Genomic DNA, 21,193 nt, shown 5'->3' with positions numbered 1-21,193 from the left:
CATGAATGGATGGCCTAATATTAAAGGAATATTAGAATCCTCTTCTATATCCATTATCACAAAGTCCACTGGAAAAGTGAATTGGCAAACCTTGACAAGGACGTCTTCAACTACACCATATGGTCTGGTGACCGAATGGCCTGCTAGTTGAAGCATCATTCTAGTGGAAGCAATCTTCAAATTTCCAATCCTCCAACACATAGATATGGACATTAGATTAATGCTTGCCCCAGATCAAGGAGAGCTTTACCCACTGACACCTCCCCAATAGAACATGGGATGGTTACACTCTCTAGGTCTTTGAACTTCTGTGGTAGAATTCTCTGGATCACAGCACTACAATTTCCTTCCACCATGATGCTCTCATTATTGATATATTTCCCTTTCTTTGTAAGCAGGTCCTTTAGAAATTTTGTATACATGGGCATTTGCTGTAAGGCCTCTCCGAAGGGTATGGTGATTTCCAGCTTCTTGAATATGCCGATGAAGCGAGCAAAGTAGTGCTCCCTCTCTTTCTTTGATGGCACCAAAGGATAAGGGGTGTCCTTTACTGGGGCTGCGGGTGTCTCCCTCCTAGCCTCCCTTGCTAATTGACTCTTGGTCTTAGTGGGTAAGACCTTTTCACCCCTCTCCTTGCTCTCTTCTTTCTCTTCATCACCCTCTTCTCTCTTATTATTCTCTCCTTCCTCATTACTCACATCCTCCAATAATCCCTCAGCTCTCTTTTCTTTCTCGGCATTCTTCCTCCTCTGTCTCCTAGTGAAAATTACCTTGCACTCTGATGCAATCCTACCCCCCAAGGGCATTGGATAAAAGACTCCAAGAAGATTGGACCAGAGATGCAGGAGAAGGCCCTAGGGTTCTTATGAGCCTTAGGGTAGATTTTGGGCCCATAGGCTAAGTATGAGCCCACTTATCTTTGTACATGTTAGATTAGGGCTTCATTATTTATGGGTCTTGTATTTAGGGCTCTATAGTGTAAGGAGGGTACCCTAGGAATGTAGGATTTTTCATCCCTTATATTTTAGGGCACCTACACTAGTTTTTGTATTAGGGGTAGTTTTATAATTTTAGATGCATTAAGTGCACTATTTGATGTGTGTGTTAGGAGAGAAATTTAATTGAATTAGGAGAAGCCCAATCCAATTAAATTTTGGACCAGCCTAAGGGGGAGGTGAGTATTTGCTTTCTACACCTCATTGTCACATCATATAATCACATTTAGTGCATGTCCTTCATGTTATACATGCCTCATGACACCTAACCACACTTAGTGAAGAATCTTGGACTTGATCTTGGATTGGTGGGCTGAACAATAGCTGAAATTCACTAATCATAATTAGTAAAATTTTGGCTCCAAATTTGACTCCACAAATTCAAATTCAAATTCAAGTGAAATTTGAATAGAAATTCAAATTTTCCTCCAATTTTATGTGACACTTAGGCTATAAATAGAGGCCTTATGTGTGCATTTTTTCAACTTTGATCATTTGAGAAATTACACTTCAAAGTTTAGACCTCATTTGAGCCATAAATTTTGTGCCCCTTTCTCTCCCTCTCCCTCCATCCATCTTCTCCTACCTTCAAGCTCTTATCCATGTCTTCCTATGGTGGTGAGCTTGTTCTTGACTCATCTTCTCCTTGAAGTGGTGTCTCCAATCACCTTCCCTCCTTCTCCATTCTGCTGCTATTGATCTTCAAGAAGCAAAGGACTCCATTGATAAACAAGATCCAAGGCCTACAAGCTATACATGGAGCTACATCATGTGGTATCAAGAGCATCTTCATCTAGGTGATGTTCTTTTGCTTCATGTATCTTTAGTTTGGTCAATTCACTTTAATTTCTTGTTCTTCATTGTCTTTTCCATGTATGTCTTCCATTGTCTTGTGGTTTGGTGTTGTTTAGAGTAGACTCAAAAAAATAAACCGATTAAATCTTAGATCTACATTTGTTCTTGCATTTCTATGGTTCAAATCTTATAGATCTACTCTTCAATCATTTTGTGTTGATTTTAGGCTCTAACGTTTTTTGTCATAATCTTCTTTTGTTGAACCTTTAGATCTCAATTTTCTTGCAAAATATTGACTAGAAAAGAAAACACAAAAATCTAAGTGTAAATCACTTCATTCATGTTGTCTTAGAGTCATGTTTAGTCATAATAATTGTCACATTACGTTCTAAGTTTGTGTTGAATTTTGATTTTGTTGATTGAATTATAGATACATTTTTTCATGTATTCTTGAAATTCTTAGCCTATCATTTGAACTTTGAGTCTAATTCATCCATGTTATTTAGTTCATAACATTTTTTAAATCAATTCCTAGAAGTAGTCTTGTTGTTGAACTTTTTTTTTTATTTCTAAGTTTCCTATATGATGCCTATGAAGAAATTGAGTTGCGGTGTTGAGTTGTGGCTGGATTTGTGAATCAAAATAAGTCTTAAGCTCTCTTGAATTGTGTTATCCAAGACAATTGAGCATAAGCAAACACAAATTGTAACTATCCAAGCCTTAAGCAACATAAACATTACTCTTGATTTCTAGGTTGAAATTCTGGTTGTTGTTAGTTCTGGCACATTGTCTTCTTAACTCTGCTATGGCTTGAATACTTCGAGTATTGAGATGAAATTTTAACTAGATAAAAAAGACATCTGGACAAAAACAATGGAAAAAGAATGAACAAAAAAGAAAAATAAATGAGCAAGAAAAGATGATAAAGATTAACGTCAAAATACAAGTCCAGAACAACAACAAAAATGTGTATGCTTGATTTGCTTCGAAATTGTTCATTATTTTGAGTTGCATTACAAGCCTATTTGACTTCTTGGAGTTTTTCATCTTTTAGATGTGTTTCCAAATTGACATAACTAGAATTTTTCTTTTAGTCTTGTTTTTAATTGTCAATCTAATCTAGTGTCATTCTAGGACTTCCTTCGTGTTCCACCTTGGCTTGTGGTGTTGTCCTTTTGCTTTATTTTCCTTGAATCTCATGGAATTAATGTCATGTTAAATTTCCTTTTGGTTTATCTTTCTTTTCATCTTTTGGTTTCTTGCTTGTCTTCTCCTTTTTTGTGTTTAAGTGTTGCCCACAATAAGGATTGGAAGAGGAAATAGGTGCATTGCTTGAAGGAAGATTTTTTAGTCTTGGAGGTTAACCATCCTAGGAGCACCATTGGATTTAAAGCAACCAAAGCCTCACCAAATTTTGAGTTAAACACTTGAGAAAACAAACGAGCATTGAAAACAAATTTGAAGACCTTAATTGGTTTGTTAAATTTGTTGTAATAGAACAATTGAGTGCTGAATTTTTTCTATTGCAATTCCTTGTATTTGGACATTCTTCAAGGGTGTATTGGAAGTCTCCAAGAGGACATCCAAACCTCTATTTGTGTGTAACAGCTTAGTGTAAACCGTGTAGACTAAGTGAAGAGCCATTTGGGACCTCCAAAGGGTCATCCAAGCCTTCACATAGGAAACCATCTAGCTTGCTTTAAATTTCCTTTACCTTCCATTGTCAAACCGCCTAGATAGCTTGCTTTTTACCAATTATTTTTTACCTTATCTTTCACACCTCTTTTAGTGTTTATTTTGGCTAGTTTCAACCATAGTTTCTTTTACCTTTTGTTTTCAAACCCCCAACAAGAAAGAATCCCAACTTAGGAACCAACATGAGTCTTTATTCTTCATCTAGTGTTAATGGTGAGGGTTCTACGTATAAGGACCCCTTGTATAGGATATTAGATGAGTTGAGATCCTTTAAATTGTGAAAAGAAAAACAAGAGAGAAAATAAAAAGGAAAAAAAGAGTGGAAGAAATAGGTCAAGATGAAAGAGAGAAAATAAGAAAGGAAGAAAGAAGAAAAATAATGAAAGAAATGAAAAGAGAAAAACATGTCTCCTATAGTAGTCATGACTCTTGCAAGAGTTTAAGTGAAGAACTTAGAAACTATTATGGAGGGCGGCATAGGTCACATACTAAACATCACTCCCAAAGAAGAGAAAAGGATAGAAGGCCTTAAGAGGTTATTTCTATGAAAAAGATAATGTTGAGGCCTACCTAGATTAGGAAATAAAGGGTGAACAACTCTTTGTTTGCCATCATATTAGTGAAGAAAGAAAAGTTCCATTGGCTACCCTTAGCTTTCAAGGGTATGCCCTTTATTGGTTGACTTCCATTGTTAGGGAAAGAAGGATTCATGGGGATCCTCCAGTAGAGTATTGGAATGATCTTAAGATTGCCCTTAGGAAGAGGCACATTCTCTCCTACTATGGAGCTTATGGACAAACTCCAAAGGCTTAGACAAGGGAGTATGAGTGTTGAAGAATATAGACAACAAATGGAACTACTCCTTGAAATTCTGATACTGGGGACAGATGTCGTACCGGATGTCACGACATCACGCTTCAGAACATGCAGATCGTATGTGTCCGTATGAACAGATTTAAACAAGTAAATAACACAAGAGAATTGTTAACCCAGTTCGGTGCAACCTCACCTACCTCTGGGGGCTACCAAGCCAGGGAGGAAATCCACTAAAATAGTGTTAGTTCAAGGTCTAACAGCCACTGTTTACAACCTTCTCACCTAACCACTACCCGTGCAATCTCTACCTAAAAGCCACTCTTAGATATGAGAACCCCGCTCACTCCCTCTCAACCACACTCCCGTGTTTACAAATAAATCAAAGACACACCAGAGATCAACTCTGAACAAAAGGGATCAACCCTACACACTAGAGATCAACTCTACACACACAGGTCCAACACTTGATGTTAGGATAACATCAAGGTGGCTCACAAAACACTCAAGTCCCAAAACTCACAAAATAACTCTTCAATCCCGGACTTGGTACAAAACTCGTGCAGCCTTCATGTTTATATAGCAATGTGCGTTTCTGGGCTGCAACTCCTTGTGCTGGATGAGATCTATCATTCTTCCTGAAAATCTGCACTTAAAGATCTAAAAGATACAGTTTGATCTTTTAGTTTTTATCTTTAATCTTTAATCCCTGAACGAACTCTTCTACTTTGAAATTCGAACTTTAATTATCTTTTAATTCATTCCTAAAGATAGATCATCTTATCTCTTGCTAACTGCACAATAATCTGTTAAAGATATAACAGATTTATATGTCCAGTATTTTCGGGCCAGATGTCCTGGACATCGTATCCGACATCGTGGATCCTGCAGCTTCAATGCTTTTAGCAACTCCAGTATTTTCGGGCAGGATGTCCTGGACATTGTATCCGACATCGTGGATCCTACAGCTTCAATGCTTTTAGCAACTCCAGTATTTTCGGGCAGGATGTCCTGGACATTGTATCCGACATCGTGAATCCTGCAGCTTCAATTCTTCATTTGACATTTCATCTTGCCTTGTGCATTGTGCAGCCCGATCTTATTCTTTGACATAACGTTGGACATCATGTGCAGCAACTCCAGCTTTCCTTCATTGTCTAAGTGCTTATGTTTTAACAAAATCTTAGCCAATCTTTTAAAGCTCAGTAGAGCTAAGCACTAACAATCTCCCCCTTTGGCAAATTTTGTCTAAAACATACTTAGACACTTCCTGAGCAGGTACGAGCAGTTATGCAAGTGGGATCAGCAACTTTCATTATCAGAGTAATCAAGCACAGCGGAAATTCTGCAAGTTGCAAATCTACAAGTCTTCTCCAGGATGTCAAGATATCTCACGTGACATCAGCTTTCTGCTTCTGCTCCCCCTGTCTCCATGCTCTTACTGCAGCATCTTCTAGTAGCTTACATCAGTCATCATCAGCAGCAGCAGTCTCCCCCTCAAAAACCATATACATACAACTCCCCCTCAAAATCATGAATCATGCATACATCGTTTCCTACTGCCATACATCGTATCAATCATGCATAATACGACTATTGCATACATAGTATCCTACTGCTTAAAATCATAAATAATAGCAAGCATAATACTATTACTCCCCCTTTTTAGACAGAATTTGACAAAAGTAGAATGCATGAACTTAAGGTGCAAATATTACAGACCAATAACTAGTAATTGTTCAAGGGACATGCCCCTTTAGCTAGTAAAAGTAAAAAATATAAAGGTCTGATGATCATGGGGTGGCTTCAGAATCATCATCATCGGATTCTGTATCCTCTGCTGCATCTTCGTCATCGGCTTCTTCTTCTTCTTCCTCAGCTTCTTCTTCTTCTTGCTCAGCTGCTTCTTCTTCCTCGGCTGCTTCACCATCATCAATGCCACTTTCTGAGAGCCTTTTGATCAGCCGTTCTAGCTCCATCTTCTTCTCTGTGGTGGCTTTGATGGTTGCTTCCAGCACCTTGCATGTGTCCTTGAGTTCAGCAATCAAGGCATCCTTGGACACAGCACCTGAAGCAGCAGCTTTCCCTGATGTCGAGACAATGTCTGGGACATGTGTCCCCTCAAACAGTTTGTAGTGCAGGGATAGAGGAGATTCTCTCTTCATCACAGAGTCAGTGTAGTTTAACATATTGGGATGTTGACTCAACATAATGCCACACAATACAGTAGGGAAGGCAATGGGTAATTTGACAGCAAAAGATTCTGAATGCTTAACAGTTTGATCAAAAATATAGTTTCCAAAATTAAATTTGGACTTGGTTCCAACAGCATACAGAAATTTACCCAAACCTGTGGCAACAGTGGAAGTATGATTGGTGGGTACCCAGTTTGCAGCTCCAATCCTGTGCAGAATTGCATACTTCACACTTAGCTTCCCTGCAGAAAGCTTCCCTTTCTTTGGCCAATGCTGGACTCGTTTGGCAGTGATTTCCTTGGCAATCTGATGCTCAAAAACATCAATATCCACCATTCCTTCAGTAGGTCTGCCCAGGTACTTGTTGATCACAGCAGGGGAGAATCTAATACACTTTCCTCTGACAAACACCTTTTGATACTCATTACTCTTTCTGTTTGTTATGTCAGAGGGAATGTTGACAATAAATTCCCTGACTAGGCTTTCATAACAGTCTCCCAACTTGGTGACTGTCTTTAGTAGTCCAGCAGCCTTGATGAGGTCCATGGTCTCCTTGCAATCCAAGGCATCTCTTCCCAGTTCTCTTTCAACCGCAAGTCTGCGTTGATACACATATTTCCACTTTTCAACATTGCCAATGGAGTGGAAAGAGATGTTGTCCAATGGTGCATCAGGAACATTTCCAGGCACCTTTCTCCCAGATTTCTTGACCCTCTTTGATGTCGAGACATCTAGTTCGACATCATCATCAGAATCAGATGAGGAAATTTCTTTCCTCTTCTTGGAGGGGATTGCAACCTTGCTCCTTCTGGATGTGGTAGGAGTGATTGGAGTGCTCTTCTTCTGGGCCATAGTCTTGATTCGTCCAGACCTCTTAATGGGGGTTTTTCCTTTTCTGCTTTGTAGTCTTTCCGCAATGTCAGGTGCCAATTTGTTGGCAATGGGTTCCTCATCAGATTCTACCTCTTCTAGGTCAATGAGGTCACCTGGAGCAGGTTCTGGTGCCCGTGGTGCAGGGGTCTCCTCTGTGGCTTGATCATCTTCCTCTGTTGATCTCTCTTTGCTGGGGGAAGAGAGTACTTCAGCATTTGGGCCGGAAGATGTTGGAACATCTTTCTCAACATCAGGCACAGAAACATTCGGGGTGGAAGATGTTGGGACATCTTCATCAGCTTCAGGGACAGCAACATCTGGGGTGGAGGATGTTTGAACATCTTTCTCAGCATCAGGAACAGAGGCGTCTCTCAAAATGCTACTCACAATACTGCGGATTTTCTTGTCCATCTCCGTGTCTACTTCCCTAGGTCTTGTTGCAAGGCTAGGGTTTTCAGCAATCTTCACTCCCTGTTGTCTTCTGGGAACCAGTTTCTCAGGGACAGAAGCTTGACCAGGAATTATTTGTATGGGTTGGATGTTGAATTCTGGTTGTTCCTGGTGCGGAGATGATGGTACAGAGGGTGAACCAGGAGCTGAAGTTTCTTTTGGTGAGGTAGCCATGGAAAAGTAGAGCGTTTGGAATGATTTCGTAAATTTCTGAGAGCTGTTGGGGAATGCAGAAAACGAGATTAACACGAAAATATAAGTTTGAATGAGGAATGTAGAGGGACGTGTGAAGCAACGGTCGAATTTGCTTTGGTTCAGTAGTGAACGTGCTATTAATGTTAAGTGATTCGTTTGGGCACGTTCAGATATCAGTAGTTGCTACAATTCCTCTAGCAGACAAATGCCCAGCTTGCCCCTCAGTTTTTCAAACTGTTTTGCATCCAATGCCTTTGTGAAAATATCTGCTATTTGTTCCTCAGTGTCAACATGCTCCAGTGTGATAACTTTATCATCAACAAGCTCTCTAATATAGTGATGTCTAATGTCAATGTGCTTGGTTCTGCTGTGTTGCACAGGATTTTTAGAACTATTAATAGCACTCAAGTTGTCACAGTATAATGTCATGACATCTTGTTCGACATTGTACTCTTTGAGCATCTGCTTCATCCAAACTAGTTGTGAGCAGCTGCTTCCTGCTGCAATATACTCTGCTTCTGCGGTAGATAGGGACACACAGTTCTGCTTCTTGCTGAACCATCAAATAAGATTGGTTCCCAAATAGAAACATCCACCAGAAGTGCTTTTTCTGTCATCTGCACTTCCAGCCCAATCAGCATCACAATACCCAACCAGCATTGAATCTGAACAATGACAGTACATAATCCCATAGTCACTGGTGCCATTTACATATTTCAGAATTCTCTTTACTTGAGTCAAGTGACTTATCTTAGGATTGGCTTGATATCTTGCACAAACACCCACTGCATAGGTGATGTCAGGTCTGCTAGCTGTTAAATATAGTAAGCTCCCTATCATGCTTCTGTACAGGCTTTGATCAACACTGGTCCCAGCTTCATCTTTTGACAGCTTCAAGTGAGTGGGTGCAGGTGTTCTTTTATGGCTGGCATTCTCCATCCCAAACTTCTTGACAATGTTCTTTGCATACTTGCTTTGTGAGAGGAATATGGAGTCTTCCATCTGCTTCACTTGGAGTCCCAGAAAATAAGTCAGCTCTCCAACAAGACTCATCTCAAATTCAGATTGCATTTGTTGAACAAAATGTCGAAGCATCTCATTCGACATTCCTCCAAACACAATGTCATCAACATATATCTGTGCTATCATCAAGTTATCAGCATCTTGTTTGACAAAGAGAGTCTTGTCAATTCCTCCCTTCCTATACCCTTGTTGAGTAAGGAACTCTGTTAGCCTTTCATACCAAGCTCTTGGAGCTTGCTTCAATCCATAGAGAGCCTTCTTGAGCCTGTATACATGATCTGGATGAGTTGGATCTACAAATCCCTTTGGCTGCTCCACATAGGCTTCTTCATTCAGGTATCCATTCAGAAACGCGCTTTTCACATCCATCTGGTACAGCTTGAATTTGAGGATGCAAGCTACACCAAGTAACAATCTGATGGATTCAAGTCTAGCAACAGGAGCGAAAGTTTCATCAAAGTCTACACCTTCAATCTGAGTGTAGCCTTGAGCAACAAGTCTGGCCTTGTTTCTGGTTATAACACCTTCTTCATTGGTTTTGTTCTTGAAGATCCACTTGGTGCCAATCACATTAGTTCCCTCGGGTCTCGGAACTAGCTCCCAGACTTCATTCCTTTTGAATTGCTCCAATTCTTCTTGCATAGCATTGATCCAGAACTCATCAGTCAGTGCCTCTTTCACATTCTTGGGCTCAATTTTGGAGACAAAGCATGAATTTGAGACGATCTCAATCTCCCTTGATCTTGTAGTGACCCCTCTGTTTGGATCTCCTATAATCAGCTCCTTGGGGTGCATCTTCTGGATTCTAATGGAGGGTCTCTTGTCAGGTTGGTTGATGTCTGATTCATCTGTAGCAGGATCAGAGTTTTCTGCATTTTCTGCACTTTTAGTTGTATCTGCTACATTGTCTCCCGATGTTCTGACATCTTCTTCGACATCCTTCTTTCTTGCTGGAGTTATATCATCAACAACCACATTGATGGATTCCATCACAGTTCTGGTTCTGGAATTGAATACTCTATATGCTCTGCTGTTTGTAGAGTATCCCAGGAATATTCCTGCATCACTCTTGGGATCCATCTTTCTCCTTTGCTCTCTATCTGCTAAAATGTAACATGGACTTCCAAAGATGTGGAAGTGCTTGACAGTTGGCTTCCTCCCTTTCCAGATTTCATACAGTGTGGTTGGAGTCCCTCTTCTCAGTGTGACTCTGTTGTGGATGTAGCATGCTGTGTTCATGGCTTCAGCCCAGAGATTATAGGGAAGTTCTTTGGCATGAAGCATGACCCTAGCAGCCTCTTGCAAAGTCCTGTTTTTCCTCTCAACTATGCCATTCTGTTGTGGTGTAATGGCTGCAGAGAACTCATGAGTGATGCCTTCAGATGTGGAGAATTCAGTAAACCTGCTGTTTTCAAACTCTCTGCCATGGTCACTCCTGATTCTCTTGATGACACAGTCTTTTTCTCTTTGAAGTCTTAGACTCAACTCCTTGAATACTTCAAAGGTGTCTGATTTTTCTCTGATAAAGTTGACCCAGGTAAATCTGGAGAAATCATCCACAACCACATAGGCATACCTCTTTCCTCCAAGGCTTTCAACTTGCATAGGCCCCATCAAGTCCATGTGAAGTAGTTCCAGCACCCTGGAAGTGGTCTGATGTTGAAGCTTCTGGTGGGACATCTTGACTTGCTTTCCAATCTGACATTCACCACAGATTCTGCCTTCTTCTATTTTCAGATTGGGAATGCCTCTAACAGCACCTTTGTCAATGATTTTCTTCATGCCTCTTAAGTGCAAATGTCCAAATCTTTGATGCCATATTCTGACTTCATCTTCTTTGGAGGATAGACATGTGGAGGAGTAACTGGTTTCTTGAGGTGTCCATAGGTAGCAGTTGTCCTTTGATCTGCTGCCCTTCATTAGAACTTCACTCTTCTCATTTGTCACCAAGCATTCTGACTTTGTGAAGTTTACATTGAATCCTTCATCACACAGCTGACTGATGCTGATCAAGTTTGCAGTCAGTCCCTTCACCAGCAGTACTTTGTCCAGACTAGGAAGTCCATCATGGACTAGCTTTCCCATTCCAGTGATCTTTCCTTTAGAACCATCTCCAAATGTCACATAGCTAGTGGAGCAAGGTTCAATGTTCACCAGGAATTCTTTGACTCCTGTCATGTGTCTGGAACAGCCGCTATCTAGGTACCAATCTTCCTTAGCTGATGCTCTAAGTGAAGTATGAACAACAAGACTAACAGTCTTGTGTTTTGGAACCCACATCATCTTCCTTCCACTGCTGCTCCCTTGAGTTCCATGATGTGGATGGCCATGCAAATGATAGCAAAAGGGCTTTATGTGACCATACTTGCCACAGTAGTGACACCTCCACTTCTTTCTTTTGCTCCTTTTCTGCTGCGTTCCATGATGTCGAGACCGATGTTGTGACATCGTGGCTCCAGTGCTGTTTTTGGCAGGAACAAATTCTGTCATGGTTGTTCTGCCAGCAGACTTATGATTAAATCCAAGTCCTCTCTGGTTTCTAACATTCTTCCCAAGCTGTAGCACCTCATCAAGCACATCTGAGCCTTTATTCAGCATCTTTATTGACTTTGTCATATTTTCCAGTTTAGAATTCAGAAAGCCAATTTCTCCTTTAAGTTCAGAGATTTCCTCTTCATGTGCCTCCTTCTCAGCCTCCAGATTTGCAATGACCTTCTTCAGTTGTGCTTCTTGCTGAAGAATCTTCTCACTTTTGATGCATAGTTTTCTATAGGATGTAGCAAGCTCATCAAAAGTGATTTCACTGTCTGTATCACTTGAATCTTCAGCAGATTCAAATCTCCCAGTGAGTGCATTCATATCTCTGTCAGAGTCACTTTCTTGTTCACTCTCTGTATCATCTGACCGACTTACAGAAAGACCTTTCCTCTGCTTCTTGAGATGAGTGGGACATTCAGCTTTGATGTGTCCAAAGCCTTCACACCCACGGCATTGAATTCCTTTGCTGTGACTGGGCTTTTCATCTGACCTTTTCTTGTATTCACTACCTTTCCTGATGTCGAAAGGGATGTTCTGGACATGTGGTTTCTGCCTCCTGTCCATTCTGTTCATCACTTTGTTGAACTGTTTTCCAAGGAGCACAACTGCATTAGTCAGACCTTCATCAGTATCCAGGTCATACTCATCTTCTTCTCCTTCATCATTGGACACGAAAGCCAGATTCTTGCTCTTCTTTTCAGCCCTATCCGAGAGTCCTAGCTCAAAGGTTTGAAGGGAACCAATGAGTTCATCTACTCTCATGTTGCAAATGTCTTGGGCCTCCTCTATTGCAGTGACTTTCATGTCAAATCTCTTAGGCAAGGATCTGAGGATCTTTCTCACCAGCTTTTCATCTGTCATCCTCTCTCCCAAGGCAGTGCAAGCATTGGCAATTTCAAGAATGTTCATGTGGAAGTCATGAATACATTCTTCCTCCTTCATCTTCAGATTTTCGAATTTTGTAGCCAACAGTTGCAATCTGGACATCTTCACTTTGGAGGTTCCTTCATGAGAGGTTTTCAGGATCTCCCATGCATCCTTGGCCACTGTGCATGTGTTGATCAGTCTAAAGATATTCTTGTCAACTCCATTGAATAGAGCATTCAAGGCTTTGGAGTTTCCAAGTGCCAATTCGTCTTCTTCTTTTGTCCAGTCTTCTTCTGGCTTCAATTCATTAGTGGGCTTTCCTTCTGTGTCCAGCATCTTGGGATGTTCCCAGCCTTTGATGACAGCTTTCCAGGTTCTGCTATCCAGTGATTTGAGGAAGGCCACCATTCTTGCTTTCCAGTATTCATAGTTGCTTCCATCAAGAATTGGTGGTCTGTTCACTGGTCCTCCTTCTTTCTCCATGTTCATCAGAATTTATCTCCCTAGATCTCACTCAGTGATTTCGAGTGCCCGCTCTGGTACCAATTGAAATTCTGATACTGGGGACAGATGTCGTACCGGATGTCACGACATCACGCTTCAGAACATGCAGATCGTATGTGTCCGTATGAACAGATTTAAACAAGTAAATAACACAAGAGAATTGTTAACCCAGTTCGGTGCAACCTCACCTACCTCTGGGGCTACCAAGCCAGGGAGGAAATCCACTAAAATAGTGTTAGTTCAAGGTCTAACAGCCACTGTTTACAACCTTCTCACCTAACCACTACCCGTGCAATCTCTACCTAAGAGCCACTCTTAGATATGAGAACCCCGCTCACTCCCTCTCAACCACACTCCCGTGTTTACAAATAAATCAAAGACACACCAGAGATCAACTCTGAACAAAAGGGATCAACCCTACACACTAGAGATCAACTCTACACACTAGAGATCAACTCTACACACACAGGTCCAACACTTGATGTTAGGATAACATCAAGGTGGCTCACAAAACACTCAAGTCCCAAAACTCACAAAATAATTCTTCAGTCCCGGACTTGGTACAAAACTCGTGCAGCCTTCATGTTTATATAGCAATGTGCGTTTCTGGGCTGCAACTCCTTGTGCTGGATGAGATCTATCATTCTTCCTGAAAATCTGCACTTAAAGATCTAAAAGATACAGTTTGATCTTTTAGTTTTTATCTTTAATCTTTAATCCCTGAACGAACTCTTCTACTTTGAAATTTGAACTTTAATTATCTTTTAATTCGTTCCTAAAGATAGATCATCTTATCTCTTGCTAACTGCACAATAATCTGTTAAAGATATAACAGATTTATATGTCCAGTATTTTCGGGCCAGATGTCCTGGACATTGTATCCGACATCGTGGATCCTGCAGCTTCAATGCTTTTAGCAACTCCAGTATTTTCGGGCAGGATGTCCTGGACATTGTATCCGACATCGTGGATCCTGCAGCTTCAATGCTTTTAGCAACTCCAGTATTTTCGGGCAGGATGTCCTGGACATTGTATCCGACATCGTGAATCCTGCAGCTTCAATTCTTCATTTGACATTTCATCTTGCCTTGTGCATTGTGCAGCCCGATCTTATTCTTTGACATAACGTTGGACATCATGTGCAGCAACTCCAACTTTCCTTCATTGTCTAAGTGCTTATGTTTTAACAAAATCTTAGCCAATCTTTTAAAGCTCAGTAGAGCTAAGCACTAACACTCCTTTTAAGAGTTGGACTTAGGGAGGAGGAAAGAACAAGTATAGATGGGTTCCTTAGTGGGCTTAATATGGAAGTGAGGGAAAAGGTTGAACTCCTTCCATATAGAGACGTAGATTAGCTAGTCCAACTTTGTATAAGAGTGGAGCAACAACTTAAAAGAAAGTCTTCTTCAAAATCTTATGGCTTGCACTCTTATCCAATGAAGAACCAAGCCCAAGGAATTTTGGGGGCTGCACCTTCAAAACCCAAGGAAGATAAGGGTAAGACCATAGAGAAATTTACCTCTAAGACTAGCTCCTAAGCTAGGGCTAGCAACATTAAAAATGCTTCAAATTTCTTAGGAGAGGTCACATTCCCTCTCAATGACCCACAAAGGAAATCATGATTATGAGGGGTCAAGACATTTATAGTAGTCAAGAGGAGTCTACTTCTTTCCCTTCCTTTAGTGGAAGTGAAGATGAAGTAAGGAGTGAAGAGTCTAGTGAGGAAGTCTACCCTCATGAAGAAGGTGACCTCCTAATGGTTAGAAATCTCCTTGGAGGCCAATTTTGTAATCTATCTCAATCCCAAAGAGAGAACGTATTTCATACAAGATGCAAAATTTTAGACAAAACTTGTTCCCTAATTGTGGATAGTGGATCTTGTTGCAATTGTTGTAGCACAAGATTAGTTTTCAAGTTGAACCTCACTATCATTCCCCACCCAAAACCTTATAAACTTCAATGGCTCAATGAGCAAGTGGAAATGATAGTTAACCAACAAGTGAAGGTACCTTTCTCCATTGGGACATATAAGGATGAAGTTAATTATGATATAGTTCCCATGGAACTCTTAGGAAGGCCATGGAAATTTGATAGGAAGATCATTTACAATGGCCTAACTAATGAGATTACCCTCACCCATCTTGGCACTAAATTTATGTTGCATCCTTAAACACCGTCACAAGTAGCTAAGGATCAAGTACAAATAAAACTCAAATACGATGAGGAAAAGAATAGAAAAAGAAAAGAAGAACAACCTTTAATGGTTAAGGAGGAGTGTAAGGAGGTAAATGTCTCCTCCAAGAGGTTAGCTAAGAAGGAAAGTCATTTTGCAATAAAGACAAACATTAAAGAAACTTCTATTCTTAGACAATCTCCACATCTTCTCCTTTGAAAAAGAACACTTGTTAGCATTGTCATACCTCTTGAGCTTGAGGTTATTCCTCAAGTAAAGGAATTGTTGGATGAGGGTTTGGTTCGTAAGAGCTTAAATCCTTGTGCTTTGTTGGTGCCCAAAATAGGTATTATGAGGCACCAAATCCCTATGATAGATGGTATGATGAATGTGTTGAGTGGTGCAACCTTCTTTTGTAAAATCACCCATGCATCCAACATCTTTATGATTCACATACATAGGGACTCATTAGGTAGTTTGGTTTCAATAGTGATCAAGGGATTCCCACGAATCCTAAGAAAATAAAGGTCATTCCTGAGTGGTCCACTCCACCAAGTATAAGGGAAATTTGGGGCTAAAATTTTTTTTCAAAAGGTTTGTCCCATATTTTCTATACTTGTAGTACCACTCATTAAGTTGATAAGGAACTATGTTCCCTCATGGGAAGATGCCCACAAATCCTAAGAGAATAAAGGTCATTCCTGAGTGGCCCACTCCACCAAGTATAAGGGAAATTTAGGGCTAACAAACTTTTTCAAAAGGTTTGTCCCATATTTTTCTATACTTGTAGCACCACTCATTGAGTTGATAAGGAACCATGTTCTCTTATGGGAAGATGGCCAGGAAAGGGGTTTTTAGACCTTACCCTACTCTAACATACCTAACAGCACTAATATATAAGTTTTTATTCTTTTTACAGGTGTTTAAGGAAAAAGCCCAGAGTTTCAAGAACCTATGGATTTGAGGTCAAATCATTTTCAAGGGGGAGGGGATGATGTAATCCTACCCCCCAAGGGCATTAGATAGAAGACTCCAAGAAGACTGGGCCAGAGATACAGGAGAAGGCCCTAGGGTTCTCATGAGCCTTAGGGTAGATTTTGGGCCCATGGGCTAAGTATGAGCCCACTTATCTTTGTACATGTTAGATTAGGGCTTCATTATTGTTGGGCTTTGTATTTAGGACTCCATAGTGTAAGGAGGGTACCCTAGTAATGTATGATTTTTCTGCCCTTGTATTTTAGGGCATCTAGACTAGTTTTTGTATTAGGGGTAGTTTTGTAATTTCACATGCATTAAGTGCACTATTTGATGTGTGTGTTAGGAGAAAAATTTAATTGAATTTGGACCAGCCTAAGGGGGAGGTGATCATTTGCTTGCTACACCCTATTGCCACATCATATAGTCATACTTTGTGCATGTCTTTCATGCTTTACATGTCTCATGACATCTAAGCACACTTAGTGGAGAATCTTGGACTTGATCTTGGATTAGTAGGCTGAACCATAGCTGAATTTCACTAATCATAATTAGTGAAATTTTGGCTCCAAATTTGGCTCCACAAATTCAAATTCAAATTCAAGTGAAATTTGAATAGAAATTCAAATTTCCCTCCAATTTTGTGTGACACTTAGGCTATAAATAGAGGCCTTGTGTGTGCATTTTTTCAACTTTGATCATTTGAGAAATTACACTTCAAAGTTCAGACCTCATTTGAGGCATAAATTTTGTGCCCTTTTCTCTTCCTCTCCTTCCACTCATCTTCTCCCACCTCCAAGCTCTTATCCATGGCTTCCTATGGTGGTGAGCTTGTTCTTGACCCATCTTCTCCTTGAAGTGGTGTCTCCAATCTCCTTCCCTCCATCTCCATTCGGCTGCCAATGATCTTCAAGAAGCAAAGAACTCTATTGATGAAGAATATCCAAGGGCTACTCCTTGGGATTCTTCTCCGTGTTGGCCGCAAAACTGTTTGTGGATGTTTCAGCCAATTGCTTCGCTAATTGGCCCACTAGTACCTCTAAATTCTTGATAGCAAACTCAATGCTCTTGTGATTTGACAGAGAAACATACATAAACTGATGCAAAGTGTCTTCTAGCTTAGTGGTTTTGTCATATAAATCAGGCCCTTGATTGGGAGGCCGATTAGATGAAACTCCTTGATTTATGTTGAAGTTATTCCCATGGTGGGATCTCCAACCTTGGCCTTGAGAGAAATTCCCCCCCAGATTGTGTCCTGGAGGTCCTCCTTGATGGAACCCTTGATGGTCTGGATTGGTCATATCGTTGACTTCTTGGGATACATCGTCTTGGACTATGCACATGCCTGACTCATGGGCCCTACCACAAATGTTGCATCCCCCAATGTGCATGACTGAAGAATGGGTAAGTTGCACTGCCTGCAACTATTGAGGAAGCTTGCTCAGTGTCTCTATGAGAGTCTCTAGTTGCTTGGCTAGGAGCTTATTCTAGGCTAGTAGTGCGTCTTGTGATGTGAGCTCGAGAAGACTCTTTTTTATAGGTGTGTAGGCTTAATCACGAAGGATGGCATTGTCATTGGCTGTCATATTTTCAATCAACTTCATAGCTTCATTAGGTGTCTTTAATTTGATCTTCCCACCAGTGGAGGCATCAAGTAACTACTTCGAATGGGTTCGCAAGCCATCAATGAAGATATTGAGTTGAACCCGTGGATGGGAGTCTTCCAGAGTAAACCATGGAAGTAGTCAAGAGCTTCACTCAGTGATCCATCGGGGAATTGATGGAATGAAGAGATCTCAACCTTTCCCTCCACGGTCTTGGACTCTAGAAAATATTTCTTCAAAAATTTCTCCACCACCTCTTCCCATGTCCGCAAGTTGTTTCCCTTGAACAAGTGCATCCATCTTTTTTGTTCACCAGCCAAGGAGAAGGAGAATAGGTTAAGGCGGATGGCATATTCAAGAACTCCAACTATTTTCACTGTGTTGCAAATCTCTATATATGTATCAAGTTGGGCATATGCATCTTCATTGGGTAGCCCATGAAAGAGATTGCCTTGAATCAACTGGATGAGAGAATGTGGATAAGTGATGTTGGCAGCTTGAACTTCAAGTTGGGCTATGCTTGTGAAATACTGAGGTGTAAAGGTACTAGAGTAGTCCTCCAAGGTGATCCTCTGTGACCGATCTTCTGCCATGATGTGTTTTTCATAGTTGAGATGTGGAAAATAAGATGATGATATAGAGGATGATAGTTCTTGATTCCCTTGTTGTTCTCTCTTTCTTCTTGCAGCGTTGTTTCTTCTACTCATTGCTTCAATCTCTAGATCTGATGGAACAAGATTGTTTCCTCGCATACAAGAAAGAAAAATACTATCGTGCACGTTATCACAGAAAAATAAAAATTAAAAACTAAATATTAAAATTAAGAGTGAAAAAGAAAATTTGAAAATTGAATTTTTTATTTTTATTTTTGAAAAATTAAGGAAAAATAAAAATTAAAAATAGAATATCCAAAATACCAAGTACAAAGAACAAAGTCCTCGGCAAAATGGCGCCAAAAACTTGATGGATTGGCAAGTGCACCAATTCGTCCCAAGTAGTAAAGTCAAAATGAAAGTCTGAGTATCATATCCATAGGGACTTTGTTTGTACTTATGTAGATGAATATTTGATTAAGAAAAAGATTTGGAAAGGTTATAGAAAAATAGTAATTCAAATTGACAGAAAATTAAATCAAACAAGAAGAGAAATTAAACAAGAATTTAAATTGATTAATTAAAGACATAAATGATGAGAAAATCCAATATTATTGTAGAAGGAAATTTAGAAAATGAGAATGTTGGAAACTTAGCCTACCAGAGCTACTCCTTGATGTAATGTTAATGATTTTTTTTCTATTTATAATTATTTCAATTTACACCTGCATCTACTAATATACTCTAACTTTGGTCCCTGGCATGAAAGAGCCTAATTTATCTATTTTCTCTCCCAAATCCCTTTGTATAGCTAAAATAGTAAATTGAATTAAGAATAGAAATGTATAACAGGCTAAACAAAAATCAACCTATCCCTAGCGATGACTTTATTTAGATATCATTTCCCATTTTTATTAGAAAATAACATTTTCAAACGCTACCCCTAAAACTTACCATAAAAATGGGTGATCAAGCTACAAGCAATAATATTAAGCACAGGAAAAGATAATGCAAATGTAATATTCATAAATAGATAAGAAGAGAAATTACATCAAGAGTAGTTGGCTACCAAGTTCCCAACAAAGGGGGTTTTAGACTCTCATTGTCATGAAGGATTTACAATTGCAAGAAGGGAATATTTAGTTAAGAGGGAAAAGATAAGAAAGGGAATGGAGGGAAGGAATGACTCATATTGCTTGCTTCTCCTTCTACTAGCCTTTTCCTTCTATAAGGAATTGTATTCTCTTTGAATTTATGTGTGTCTTTTCCTTTTTCTCTCTTCTTCTTTTATAGATTCATATTAACGGGCTTCTTGCGCTAAACCCGGATTTACTTTCCTTAATTAGTCATGCTTTTCTTAGTTATTCTTCTTTCCTTAATTAGTCATGCTTTCCTCGATTAGTTTTCTTTCCTTAATTAGTCCTGCTTTTCTCAATTAGTCCTTTTTCCTTAATTAGCCATGCTTTCCTCAATTAGCTTGTTTTCCTTAATTAGTTCTGCTTTTCTTAATTAGCTCACTTTCCTAGGCTTTATATTACTCACTAAGCATCATAAATTAATCACTTTTAATATTCTTTGCACAAAAACTTAAATGATGTTAATTGAACAATTATTTGCTCAAAAAGGAAAAATTATGAGAGAAAAATTACAAATTCCTATATAATTTACCCCCAAAATATACTCATAATTAGCGATTATCAAACACAACATCTCACACTGACACAATTCATTACCCATCCTCATGTAACAAGTCACAAAGATCATTACACACGCATTATGCAGCAAGTACACTAAGACTCAATCTTATATGCAATGTGGTACCATGTCAGTGAAAAACCCTGTCAGGCGCCTAAGACTACATGACAAGACAGACCACACACTAGTAAGTCAACTCACTTTCACTAGGTAAAATCATAGAGAGACCAGTCAGGTTTACGCTGTTTTGCAAGAATGCTCCAACCCAGTGTATTTACCCCTAAGGTCTAGACTCTGAAGAGTCCGTCAAAGCCTCTCCCTCTTGATTCAAGTCCAACCTAGAAAACATTTTAACACGTAGACTTTATCTATGAACTAAATAAAACACAAGACTTCTTGTCGCAACCTACCCTTCGGCGGGAGGGCGACGCGTGACTCGCGGGATGCGTGTTCCACGAAAGGAATACGCGCGGAGTCGCCACCAACGTTTATTTGAGGAAAACGTCGAAAAAACCGGAAAAGACGCGATCTACGAACTTTTAAGTGAAAGGCTCGGGAGTTGTATTTACGCGCGGGGAAGGTATTAGCACCCCACACGTCCGTCACAAGGGACGGCAGCCTTTAATCGAATGTGCAAACTTGACTTTGATTTTTACGTTCCCTTTTATGTCCTTATATCCTTTATACCCTTTTTATATTTTTTTCTCTTTTTTGTGGTCGACAAGGGTGTTTCCCTTTGCTCCTACGTATTCCTCAATTGGGATGAGAAAATCAGACCTACGTAGTTCTTTCGGAACAAAGTGTTTGGTTAAGTTGTTTTTGTCTTTTTTTGCAAAATATGTTTTTATTGAACAAAAGGTCATTTAAGGTGTTGGACCATTAAACGGTCTTTTGATTTTGAAAGGAGAGAAACGTTAAGGCGTTGGACCATTAACGATCTCTTGTTTTTTTGAAAGGAGAGAAAAGTTAAGGCATTGGACCATTAACGATCTCTTGGGGTGGTCGACAAAAGCGGGGCTTTTGCTCCTACGTATCCTCGATTGCGATGAGGAAATCAGACCTACGTAGTTCTTGCAAAAGCGGTAAAGTTACATGTTGATTTTATGCTTTTGAACGGTCCATGTTAACCGATAAAAGCAAAGAGGACCGTTTAAGGCGTTGGACCTTAAAACGGTTTTTAGTGATTTTTCGGACAAAACTTGATTTGTGA

The 21,193-nt window shown here is 39.9% G+C and overlaps 1 protein-coding gene across 1 annotated transcript; it reads right to left on the bottom strand.

Moving 5' to 3' along the window:
* Positions 1-212: 212 nt before the first annotated feature.
* On the bottom strand, positions 213-17,482 carry LOC114398687. The gene is made up of 2 exons (XM_028360855.1): positions 17,046-17,482; positions 213-789 (listed from the first exon to the last, which is right to left on the bottom strand). The coding sequence occupies exons 1-2, from the start codon at positions 17,480-17,482 to the stop codon at positions 213-215; spliced, it is 1,014 nt and encodes a 337-aa protein (XP_028216656.1).
* Positions 17,483-21,193: the final 3,711 nt, after the last annotated feature.

Source organism: Glycine soja, chromosome 19, assembly GCF_004193775.1.
Source record: "Glycine soja cultivar W05 chromosome 19, ASM419377v2, whole genome shotgun sequence".
Taxonomy (NCBI): domain Eukaryota; kingdom Viridiplantae; phylum Streptophyta; class Magnoliopsida; order Fabales; family Fabaceae; genus Glycine; species Glycine soja.
This window is presented reverse-complemented; position numbering and strand designations above follow the sequence as displayed.

Coding starts and splice junctions, on each gene's coding strand:
- LOC114398687 (XM_028360855.1), bottom strand. CDS start 17,482: ATGCACATTGGGGGATGCAACATTTGTGGTAGGGCCCATGAGTCAGGC. Junction 790..17,045: donor ACGGAGAAGAATCCCAAGGA/GTAGCCCTTGGA, acceptor CTTGGGGGGTAG/GATTGCATCAGAGTGCAAGG.